A 13,361-nucleotide genomic window follows, 5' to 3' on the forward strand; every position below is an offset into this window, starting at 1 on the left:
AAAAGTTTCAGTATGCGTCACTGCTTCTGAAACACTTGACACACACACACACATATATATATATATATATATCTAGATATAGATATATATATATATATATATATAGATATATATATATATAGATATATATAGATATAGATATATATATCTATCTATAGATATATTGATATATATATATTGATATATATTGGCTTAGTGGTTAGCACTTCCGCCTGGCAATAGTAGAGTTGTTGGTTCAAATCCCAACCACAACACCACCTGCCTGGAGTTTGCATGTTCTCCCTGTGCCTGCGTGGGTTTCCTCCAGGTGCTCCGGTTTCCTTCCACACTCCGAAGACATGCAGGTAGGTTAATTGGATCCTGTCTAAATTGTCCCTAGTATGTATGAATGTGAGGGATCTTAGATTGTACGCCCCTTGAGGGTTAGGGACTGATGTGAATGTACAATATATATGTATATTGTGTAAATTGACGGCGCTATATAAGTCCCTGAAATAAATAAATATATAGACATTTATACACACACACAAATATATATACACATATATATGTATATATACATACAGGCATACCTCGGTTTACGAATGAAAATCCATTGAAAATAACGGCTCAGTTTACAAATTTTTTTCGCAATATGAATGGATTTATTGGTTTTCAATGCATTTACAATTTTTTTTAATCATGTCCCTGTACAGTAATATGATGCCTTTAAAGTGCACTTTATAAAGAGTTTTGAACAGATAAAATACTTTTTTTTTTTTTTTTAACTTTTTTCTGACCTCTTGAAAGGATTTATTGGTTTTCAGTGCATTCCTATGGGAAACCGCGTTTTGGTTTATGAATTTTTTCACAATGTGAAAAGTCCCACAGAACTAATTACATTAGTAAACCGAGGTAGGCCTGTATATATATATATATAAAACTATATGAAGGATTAGGAAGGAGTGGGTAGCAGTGTAAGCAGCAGTCTCTCTGCTACAGTCTGTGGTAAAGAGAGCCTGTAGCATACCCTAGCATTTCAAATAGCAACGCTGAGCTCATCTCTAGCAGAGCTCCAAACTTGCACTCTTTTTTACTCCATCGAGCCGTGGGTCCGGTCGTTCCCACTCCACAGCTTAAATAAACAAGAGGGAGGGAATGTCCAGGCTGCAGCTCATTAGAGTGAAAAAAGAGCGCAAGTCTAAAATTTCAGCTAGAGATGATTTCAGAGGACGCCTTTCCTAGTGCCCACACTCCCACTGCCAATTTTAGGGCATGGGTCAATGATCTTTGGGCTTGCATCAATGACATCAGTTTGAGACACTTCTGCAATTTTTCAGAATTCATTGACACGGGGATTGGACCTGCAATTGATTTCCTGGTCTGCTTCAGGCTAATTTAATTCCCATTGATTTAAGCTAGCCATAGATGGAGGAATTTTCTTTCCTGGAAAAAAACATTGCTCCATTACCCCATCAACACAGTCAGCGTTAAAGTGGAGCTCCACCCAAAAGTGGAAGTTCCGCTTTAAGCCTTTGTCCTCCGCTCCCCGTTAAGGATTGGCACTTTTGGGGAGCGGGGGGGTGGGGGGAATGGGTACCCGAATTTGACAGGTACCCGCTCTCACTTCCGCTGTGATCACCTAGGCCAGGGGTCTGCAACCTTTAAGACATAAAGAGCCACTTGGACCCGTTTCCGAGAGGGAAAAAAAGACTGGGAGCCGCAAAACCATTGCAACATTTAAAACAAATCCGACACTGCATATATTGCAAAAAGCGCTCTGGTCATGAAGGGGGTTTAAGGGCCCAGTAAGCAAAGGGTTAATCAGGGCCACAGTGTATCGTCATAATCACAATCATAGCCTTAGGTCAGTGGTGGGCAAACTTTTTTTTCAACTGAGCCAAATCTTGCCAAAACCACGATTGAAATTTATTTTGAGAGAAACATTTTTAAAACTGAAAATACATCCCCCATATAGTAATTCATCCCCCATATAGTAATTCATCCCCCATATAGTAATTCATCCCCCCTATAGTAATTCATCCCCCCTATAGTAATTCATCCCCCCTATAGTAATTCATCCCCCATATAGTAATTCATCCCCCCTATAGTAATTCATCCCCCATATAGTAATTCATCCCCCATAGTAATTCATTCCCCATATTGTGTGAATTCACTTACCTTTGCTCCGCGCGTTCCTCTCGCTGGGTTCCCGCGCCGTTCTGGTCTTCAGGGCGGACTGTGAGAGGAGAGGAGTTCGTCACGATGCCCCGCCTACATCCGGGCTGCCCCGCCTACATCCTGACAGCCAATGTTTGCCAGCGGGCGCCCGGCACACAGAAGATCTGCATTAAAAGAGCCGCGGCTTGCCGACCCTATTGCCTGTCACCTGATGGGCAGTGTGCTCCGGAGCCGCAGGAAAGGTGAAAAAGAGCCGCATGCGGCTCCGGAGCCGCGGGTTGCCGACACCCGACCTAGGCGATCAGAAGTGGAAGTTGTCTTCCCTCCCTGTAGTCTTCTGGGACACTAGACAGGTCCCAGAAGACTACGGGACCATTCACAAAGTGCAGCGCTTCGCTCGCATGCGCAGTGGGCACCCGGCTGTGAAGCCACAAGCTGTCACAGCCGGGTGCCCACACTGAAGATGCCGGCAGCAGGGAGAGAAGATGGCCAGTGAAACCAGCGGTGGTGAGGACACCGCTGGACCGAGGGACAGGTAAGTGTCTGTATTTTAAAAGACAGCAGCTACAGTTTTTGTAGCTGCTGACTTTTATTTATTTTTTTTCTAGATGGAACTCCATTTTAATGAGAATCCCTCCCGCAGAGCCCTGACTGGGGAGCCATCCCCACCGGGAGAACACATTGATTACTGCTGGTGGCTATAATAGCCACTAGCAATAATAGTATGTAAAATCTGACAGGTTGGTTGTACCCAGGTTGATCAGCTGATCAACATGGGTACATTTAGCCTGCCCATACATGGTTAGAATCTTAACAGGTCCATGCTGAACCAGCCGCGATTCAAACCTGTGACAAATGTGGTGCCCAGCCCAAGCCCTTCTCACCAACTTGTGACAAAGAACTGGCCAATCACACTGCTCTGTCACTTAACCACTTCAAGTCCGGACACTTTCACCCCCTTCCTGTCCAGGCCAATTTTCAGCTTTCAGTACTATCACACTTTGAATGACAATTGCACGGTCATGCAACACTGTACCCATGTGAATATTTTAGCATTTTCTTGAGAAAGATAAAACTTTATTTTGGAGGTATTTATTCATCACTGGGATTTTTATTTTTTTTTGCTATATAAATGAAAAAGTCCAAACAATTTGATAAAAAAAAAGTGTTTTTCTTATAAAAAAGTTTTCAAATAAATAATCTTTCTTCATAAATCTTGGCCAAAATGTATTCAGCTATCTTTTTAGTAAAACAAAATAATCCAAATTAGTTTATAACCAAAATTTAAAATTTGTCCAAAACATTTTTTTACATTTTTATATTATTTATGTTTTTTTTTAACATACTGTCACCCTAGCAGTACAATGTCACCATAGTGACACTGTGCTACATGTGGGGGGTGATGAAGATTTTTTTTCTTACACGGATTGCTTTTACACCCATAAAGGCTGTAAAAGCAATAATTTCTCCTTCTCTCTGGCTGCATTCTTGCAGCCATTGAGAAATCCTGTGAGAGCTGTGATTGGTCACAGCTTGTCACATGGTACAAGGCTGTTGTGAATAGCCTTGTACCATGTAACCTCTTTGATCATTCACAGATTTCACTAGTAGTAAGCAATGATGTCATGAAGTGACATCTTGCTTACTACTATTCATGTGATCACTGACTGGCCAATCAGTGATCACATGAATCGGGACCTCACACGGAGGTCCTGTACAGCAGGCGGTGTTCCACAGCGGGCACCAGATCGCGATATGAATGGATTTATTGGTTTTCAATGCATTTACAATTTTTTTTAATCATGTCCCTGTACAGTAATATGATGCCTTTAAAGTGCACTTTATAAAGAGTTTTGAACAGATAAAATACTTTTTTTTTTTTTTTTAACTTTTTTCTGACCTCTTGAAAGGATTTATTGGTTTTCAGTGCATTCCTATGGGAAACTGCGTTTTGGTTTATGAATTTTTTCACAATGTGAAAAGTCCCACAGAACTAATTACATTAGTAAACCGAGGTAGGCCTGTATATATATATATATAAAACTATATGAAGGATTAGGAAGGAGTGGGTAGCAGTGTAAGCAGCAGTCTCTCTGCTACAGTCTGTGGTAAAGAGAGCCTGTAGCATACCCTAGCATTTCAAATAGCAACGCTGAGCTCATCTCTAGCAGAGCTCCAAACTTGCACTCTTTTTTACTCCATCGAGCCGTGGGTCCGGTCGTTCCCACTCCACAGCTTAAATAAACAAGAGGGAGGGAATGTCCAGGCTGCAGCTCATTAGAGTGAAAAAAGAGCGCAAGTCTAAAATTTCAGCTAGAGATGATTTCAGAGGACGCCTTTCCTAGTGCCCACACTCCCACTGCCAATTTTAGGGCATGGGTCAATGATCTTTGGGCTTGCATCAATGACATCAGTTTGAGACACTTCTGCAATTTTTCAGAATTCATTGACACGGGGATTGGACCTGCAATTGATTTCCTGGTCTGCTTCAGGCTAATTTAATTCCCATTGATTTAAGCTAGCCATAGATGGAGGAATTTTCTTTCCTGGAAAAAAACATTGCTCCATTACCCCATCAACACAGTCAGCGTTAAAGTGGAGCTCCACCCAAAAGTGGAAGTTCCGCTTTAAGCCTTTGTCCTCCGCTCCCCGTTAAGGATTGGCACTTTTGGGGAGCGGGGGGGTGGGGGGAATGGGTACCCGAATTTGACAGGTACCCGCTCTCACTTCCGCTGTGATCACCTAGGCCAGGGGTCTGCAACCTTTAAGACATAAAGAGCCACTTGGACCCGTTTCCGAGAGGGAAAAAAAGACTGGGAGCCGCAAAACCATTGCAACATTTAAAACAAATCCGACACTGCATATATTGCAAAAAGCGCTCTGGTCATGAAGGGGGTTTAAGGGCCCAGTAAGCAAAGGGTTAATCAGGGCCACAGTGTATCGTCATAATCACAATCATAGCCTTAGGTCAGTGGTGGGCAACCTTTTTTTTCAACTGAGCCAAATCTTGCCAAAACCACGATTGAAATTTATTTTGAGAGAAACATTTTTAAAACTGAAAATACATCCCCCATATAGTAATTCATCCCCCATATAGTAATTCATCCCCCCTATAGTAATTCATCCCCCCTATAGTAATTCATCCCCCCTATAGTAATTCATCCCCCATATAGTAATTCATCCCCCCTATAGTAATTCATCCCCCATATAGTAATTCATCCCCCATAGTAATTCATTCCCCATATTGTGTGAATTCACTTACCTTTGCTCCGCGCGTTCCTCTCGCTGGGTTCCCGCGCCGTTCTGGTCTTCAGGGCGGACTGTGAGAGGAGAGGAGTTCGTCACGATGCCCCGCCTACATCCGGGCTGCCCCGCCTACATCCTGACAGCCAATGTTTGCCAGCGGGCGCCCGGCACACAGAAGATCTGCATTAAAAGAGCCGCGGCTTGCCGACCCTATTGCCTGTCACCTGATGGGCAGTGTGCTCCGGAGCCGCAGGAAAGGTGAAAAAGAGCCGCATGCGGCTCCGGAGCCGCGGGTTGCCGACACCCGACCTAGGCGATCAGAAGTGGAAGTTGTCTTCCCTCCCTGTAGTCTTCTGGGACACTAGACAGGTCCCAGAAGACTACGGGACCATTCACAAAGTGCAGCGCTTCGCTCGCATGCGCAGTGGGCACCCGGCTGTGAAGCCACAAGCTGTCACAGCCGGGTGCCCACACTGAAGATGCCGGCAGCAGGGAGAGAAGATGGCCAGTGAAACCAGCGGTGGTGAGGACACCGCTGGACCGAGGGACAGGTAAGTGTCTGTATTTTAAAAGACAGCAGCTACAGTTTTTGTAGCTGCTGACTTTTATTTATTTTTTTTCTAGATGGAACTCCATTTTAATGAGAATCCCTCCCGCAGAGCCCTGACTGGGGAGCCATCCCCACCGGGAGAACACATTGATTACTGCTGGTGGCTATAATAGCCACTAGCAATAATAGTATGTAAAATCTGACAGGTTGGTTGTACCCAGGTTGATCAGCTGATCAACATGGGTACATTTAGCCTGCCCATACATGGTTAGAATCTTAACAGGTCCATGCTGAACCAGCCGCGATTCAAACCTGTGACAAATGTGGTGCCCAGCCCAAGCCCTTCTCACCAACTTGTGACAAAGAACTGGCCAATCACACTGCTCTGTCACTTAACCACTTCAAGTCCGGACACTTTCACCCCCTTCCTGTCCAGGCCAATTTTCAGCTTTCAGTACTATCACACTTTGAATGACAATTGCACGGTCATGCAACACTGTACCCATGTGAATATTTTAGCATTTTCTTGAGAAAGATAAAACTTTATTTTGGAGGTATTTATTCATCACTGGGATTTTTATTTTTTTTTGCTATATAAATGAAAAAGTCCAAACAATTTGATAAAAAAAAAGTGTTTTTCTTATAAAAAAGTTTTCAAATAAATAATCTTTCTTCATAAATCTTGGCCAAAATGTATTCAGCTATCTTTTTAGTAAAACAAAATAATCCAAATTAGTTTATAACCAAAATTTAAAATTTGTCCAAAACATTTTTTTACATTTTTATATTATTTATGTTTTTTTTTAACATACTGTCACCCTAGCAGTACAATGTCACCATAGTGACACTGTGCTACATGTGGGGGGTGATGAAGATTTTTTTTCTTACACGGATTGCTTTTACACCCATAAAGGCTGTAAAAGCAATAATTTCTCCTTCTCTCTGGCTGCATTCTTGCAGCCATTGAGAAATCCTGTGAGAGCTGTGATTGGTCACAGCTTGTCACATGGTACAAGGCTGTTGTGAATAGCCTTGTACCATGTAACCTCTTTGATCATTCACAGATTTCACTAGTAGTAAGCAATGATGTCATGAAGTGACATCTTGCTTACTACTATTCATGTGATCACTGACTGGCCAATCAGTGATCACATGAATCGGGACCTCACACGGAGGTCCTGTACAGCAGGCGGTGTTCCACAGCGGGCACCAGATCGCGATATGAATGGATTTATTGGTTTTCAATGCATTTACAATTTTTTTTAATCATGTCCCTGTACAGTAATATGATGCCTTTAAAGTGCACTTTATAAAGAGTTTTGAACAGATAAAATACTTTTTTTTTTTTTTTTAACTTTTTTCTGACCTCTTGAAAGGATTTATTGGTTTTCAGTGCATTCCTATGGGAAACTGCGTTTTGGTTTATGAATTTTTTCACAATGTGAAAAGTCCCACAGAACTAATTACATTAGTAAACCGAGGTAGGCCTGTATATATATATATATAAAACTATATGAAGGATTAGGAAGGAGTGGGTAGCAGTGTAAGCAGCAGTCTCTCTGCTACAGTCTGTGGTAAAGAGAGCCTGTAGCATACCCTAGCATTTCAAATAGCAACGCTGAGCTCATCTCTAGCAGAGCTCCAAACTTGCACTCTTTTTTACTCCATCGAGCCGTGGGTCCGGTCGTTCCCACTCCACAGCTTAAATAAACAAGAGGGAGGGAATGTCCAGGCTGCAGCTCATTAGAGTGAAAAAAGAGCGCAAGTCTAAAATTTCAGCTAGAGATGATTTCAGAGGACGCCTTTCCTAGTGCCCACACTCCCACTGCCAATTTTAGGGCATGGGTCAATGATCTTTGGGCTTGCATCAATGACATCAGTTTGAGACACTTCTGCAATTTTTCAGAATTCATTGACACGGGGATTGGACCTGCAATTGATTTCCTGGTCTGCTTCAGGCTAATTTAATTCCCATTGATTTAAGCTAGCCATAGATGGAGGAATTTTCTTTCCTGGAAAAAAACATTGCTCCATTACCCCATCAACACAGTCAGCGTTAAAGTGGAGCTCCACCCAAAAGTGGAAGTTCCGCTTTAAGCCTTTGTCCTCCGCTCCCCGTTAAGGATTGGCACTTTTGGGGAGCGGGGGGGTGGGGGGAATGGGTACCCGAATTTGACAGGTACCCGCTCTCACTTCCGCTGTGATCACCTAGGCCAGGGGTCTGCAACCTTTAAGACATAAAGAGCCACTTGGACCCGTTTCCGAGAGGGAAAAAAAGACTGGGAGCCGCAAAACCATTGCAACATTTAAAACAAATCCGACACTGCATATATTGCAAAAAGCGCTCTGGTCATGAAGGGGGTTTAAGGGCCCAGTAAGCAAAGGGTTAATCAGGGCCACAGTGTATCGTCATAATCACAATCATAGCCTTAGGTCAGTGGTGGGCAACCTTTTTTTTCAACTGAGCCAAATCTTGCCAAAACCACGATTGAAATTTATTTTGAGAGAAACATTTTTAAAACTGAAAATACATCCCCCATATAGTAATTCATCCCCCATATAGTAATTCATCCCCCCTATAGTAATTCATCCCCCCTATAGTAATTCATCCCCCCTATAGTAATTCATCCCCCATATAGTAATTCATCCCCCCTATAGTAATTCATCCCCCATATAGTAATTCATCCCCCATAGTAATTCATTCCCCATATTGTGTGAATTCACTTACCTTTGCTCCGCGCGTTCCTCTCGCTGGGTTCCCGCGCCGTTCTGGTCTTCAGGGCGGACTGTGAGAGGAGAGGAGTTCGTCACGATGCCCCGCCTACATCCGGGCTGCCCCGCCTACATCCTGACAGCCAATGTTTGCCAGCGGGCGCCCGGCACACAGAAGATCTGCATTAAAAGAGCCGCGGCTTGCCGACCCTATTGCCTGTCACCTGATGGGCAGTGTGCTCCGGAGCCGCAGGAAAGGTGAAAAAGAGCCGCATGCGGCTCCGGAGCCGCGGGTTGCCGACACCCGACCTAGGCGATCAGAAGTGGAAGTTGTCTTCCCTCCCTGTAGTCTTCTGGGACACTAGACAGGTCCCAGAAGACTACGGGACCATTCACAAAGTGCAGCGCTTCGCTCGCATGCGCAGTGGGCACCCGGCTGTGAAGCCACAAGCTGTCACAGCCGGGTGCCCACACTGAAGATGCCGGCAGCAGGGAGAGAAGATGGCCAGTGAAACCAGCGGTGGTGAGGACACCGCTGGACCGAGGGACAGGTAAGTGTCTGTATTTTAAAAGACAGCAGCTACAGTTTTTGTAGCTGCTGACTTTTATTTATTTTTTTTCTAGATGGAACTCCATTTTAATGAGAATCCCTCCCGCAGAGCCCTGACTGGGGAGCCATCCCCACCGGGAGAACACATTGATTACTGCTGGTGGCTATAATAGCCACTAGCAATAATAGTATGTAAAATCTGACAGGTTGGTTGTACCCAGGTTGATCAGCTGATCAACATGGGTACATTTAGCCTGCCCATACATGGTTAGAATCTTAACAGGTCCATGCTGAACCAGCCGCGATTCAAACCTGTGACAAATGTGGTGCCCAGCCCAAGCCCTTCTCACCAACTTGTGACAAAGAACTGGCCAATCACACTGCTCTGTCACTTAACCACTTCAAGTCCGGACACTTTCACCCCCTTCCTGTCCAGGCCAATTTTCAGCTTTCAGTACTATCACACTTTGAATGACAATTGCACGGTCATGCAACACTGTACCCATGTGAATATTTTAGCATTTTCTTGAGAAAGATAAAACTTTATTTTGGAGGTATTTATTCATCACTGGGATTTTTATTTTTTTTTGCTATATAAATGAAAAAGTCCAAACAATTTGAAAAAAAAAAAGTGTTTTTCTTATAAAAAAGTTTGCAAATAAATAATCTTTCTTCATAAATCTTGGCCAAAATGTATTCAGCTATCTTTTTAGTAAAACAAAATAATCCAAATTAGTTTATAACCAAAATTTAAAATTTGTCCAAAACATTTTTTTACATTTTTATATTATTTATGTTTTTTTTTAACATACTGTCACCCTAGCAGTACAATGTCACCATAGTGACACTGTGCTACATGTGGGGGGTGATGAAGATTTTTTTTCTTACACGGATTGCTTTTACACCCATAAAGGCTGTAAAAGCAATAATTTCTCCTTCTCTCTGGCTGCATTCTTGCAGCCATTGAGAAATCCTGTGAGAGCTGTGATTGGTCACAGCTTGTCACATGGTACAAGGCTGTTGTGAATAGCCTTGTACCATGTAACCTCTTTGATCATTCACAGATTTCACTAGTAGTAAGCAATGATGTCATGAAGTGACATCTTGCTTACTACTATTCATGTGATCACTGACTGGCCAATCAGTGATCACATGAATCGGGACCTCACACGGAGGTCCTGTACAGCAGGCGGTGTTCCACAGCGGGCACCAGATCGCGGTGCCGCGTGCTCCCAGGGAATGTGCACAGTCGGAGAAGTGGGGGAAGAACCTTTATAAAAGGGCCACCCGCTCCTGCACTACTCCCGTCAGGCCGTTTATGTACATGAGCCGGACGGGAAGTGGTTAAGTAACAATGACACTCTCAGCTGCACGAAACTTGGCAAGAACAAATATGGAAAATAAAAGTCTGTACAGGCACTGTCACCATAGACAGGTACAGTATCTCACAGAAGTGAGTACACCCCTCACATTTTTGTAAATATTTTATTCTATCTTTTCATGTGACAACACTGAAGAAATGACACTTTGCTACAATGTAAAGTAGTGAGTGTACAGCTTGTATAACAGTATAAATTTGCTGTCCCCTCAAAATAACTCAACACACAGCCAATAATGTCTAAACCGCTGGCAACAAAAGTGAGTACACCCCTAAGTCAAAATGTCCAAATTGGGCCCAATTAGCCATTTTCTCTCCCCGGTGTCATGTGACTCATTAGTGTTACAAGGTCTCAGGTGTGAATGGGTAGCAGGTGTGTTAAATTTGGTGTTATCGCTCTCACTCTCATACTGGTCACTGGAAGTTCAACATGGCACCTCATGGCAAAGAACTCTCTGAGGATCCAGACCTAAGCCTGAAAGAGCAGGGCCCTCGAACCCCTCGTGTATTGTATTGTCACTGTATTGTCTCATGTACTGTCCCCCCACTTTAATGTACAGCGCTGAGCAAACCTTTTGGCGCTATATAAACACTGTATAATAATAATAAACCCTATTGATCATCTGTGGGGCATCCTCAAAATGGAAGGTGGAGGAGCGCAAGGTCTCCAACATCCACCAGATTCTGTGATGTTAGAGGACTCCAGTGGCAACCTGTGAAGCTCTGGTGAAATCCGTGCCCAAGAGGGTTAAGGCAGTGCTGGAAAATAATGGTGGCCACACAAAATATTGACGCTTTGGGCCCAATTTGGACATTTTCACTTAGGGGTGTACTCACTTTTGTTGCCAGCGGTTTAGACATTAATTGCTGTGTGTTGAGTTATTTTGAGGGGACAGCAAATTTACACTGTTATACAAGCTGTACACTCACTACTCTACATTGTAGCAAAGTGTCATTTCTTCAGTGTTATCACATGAAAAGATATAAATAAATATTTACAAAAATGTGAGGGGTGGACTCACTTCTGAGAGATACTGTATATATATATATTTGGACCGTACATCTAAATTAGACTTATCATATGTGCATATGTACTATGTATTTCCAAAGATTCAGAACATCTATGAATCAAACATCACACCATCTCAGTGGTTTACAACATAATTTGCCATTATTAAAGTCCCAAATTGTGAAATAAATGCCTGTGCTTGTGTTCCATCTTGATTAAGGTGCTTCACTTATTCGGCTAGTTTAAAGTGCTCCACAGTGCTCAAAGGTGCCCCTTTTTTCCCTAAGTTGAGATAACAAGATCTTTTGAAGTGTGTTAAAAGTTAAGGCTATGAATTCCATAGATTTCTGGAGGAGGGAGGGGGTAAGATCACTAGGTTCATGAAAAAAAAAAAATGGCTGAGAACTGAACAAGATGGCTGTTGCATACAACTTCCATGTGCCTAATGCACACAAGCAGGGCCAGGACAAGGGGTGGGCAGAAGGGATTGCTGCTCTGGGTGCAGCAGAGAAAGGGGGCAGAGAAAGAGCACACGGCAGTAAACTGATTCTACATGCATTAGTAGTGGGAGAGGAGACGCGCTTTCACATCCTTGCCCTGGGCGCTGAATGAACCTGACCCAGTACTGCGCACAACCATTACAGGACCATCTATGGCTTGCTTTATATGGCAATACAAAACCCATCTGATGCACACACAGGCCCTTATCTACACTCATATCAGCGAAGGTTTGCAGATAGTTTGCCTTTGGAAGCATCTTCTTAAAGCAGCATGGCCCCATACAATCTGGCTGATTAGCTGTGTCCACAGAAATGCTGACTCCAGACATGTCCGGGGTCAGTTGGAGGCTTTATTTATATGAAATCATTCAGACGTGGCAAAAACCATTGATTTGTACAGAGTACAATGATGAGAGCTGCTGCTGGTCACATACAGTCAGATAGCGTTTACAATTTTGCCAGTGGCCACCCCTGGCTGCCACTATTCAGCCATTTGAATATTACCAAATTGCAGGTATATTCAAATCTATATCTTAGGGCTCATTCAGGGCTAATTACCTCTGTGTGCCATGTTCTTCTGACACAGGGATGCACTGGTGTTGCGTTTATCCCCGTGCTGGCAGACGCATTGATGTCTACTGAAACACAGGAGTGCAAAAACACAGTCTCTGTGTCCCAATGTGACATCCGTAACAAAAATTCTTGAATCTTGAATCTTGTTGAATTTCCTTCAACAAAGGAAAATGTTTTTCTTGTGTACTAATTCTACGTTCGTCTCCACCTTCTGGGTTGTTCTTTGTGCTTCTGATAATGCGCATTTTTCTCTATTTTATTATTTCTATACGATTACTGTACACGGAGCTAAAAACGGATGTTAGTTATATGTTAAATTGGAACTAATCTCATTATCATTCAAAAGTTTTTAATGCTTTTACATACATGCAACCATGCCCCCCCCCCCAACCGGCCCAGTTTCTGCAGGACTCTCCCAGGTATTTGAATAACATTTCAGGTTCACATCGATCAACCCCATGACCCATCACCAATCCAGCACCCTGCATGCTACCGGCACATTTACCAGTGCCTCTCAGAAAGGTCCCGATCACTACTTGTGATCGGGACCTTTCCGATCATGTGACTGTCAATCACAGCGGTCACATGATCCTAAACCCCTGCTCCCTAATGTCACAAACCCCTTAAAGGACCATGAGGTGCCGGCGTCAAGGGGATAATGTTTTATATAGTTATACCTGTAA

At 43.3% G+C, this 13,361-nt stretch overlaps 1 protein-coding gene across 1 annotated transcript in view; it reads left to right on the plus strand.

Annotated features, from left to right (window-relative positions):
• Positions 1 to 209: 209 nt before the first annotated feature.
• The window catches only part of LOC149442440 (uncharacterized), a 94,633-nt gene continuing 81,481 nt past the window's right edge, over positions 210 to 13,361 (plus strand). Inside the window, exon 1 of the mRNA XM_089656109.1 lies at positions 210 to 344. Coding sequence (XP_089512235.1) covers positions 274 to 344 — 71 coding nt within the window. The 5' untranslated portion in view covers positions 210 to 273. The remainder of the gene's footprint in view (positions 345 to 13,361) is intronic.

This window comes from Staurois parvus, unplaced genomic scaffold (genome assembly GCF_062004578.1).
Source record: "Staurois parvus isolate SC_StPar_1 unplaced genomic scaffold, SC_StPar_1.0 ptg000886l, whole genome shotgun sequence".
NCBI classification, from domain to species: Eukaryota; Metazoa; Chordata; class Amphibia; order Anura; family Ranidae; genus Staurois; species Staurois parvus.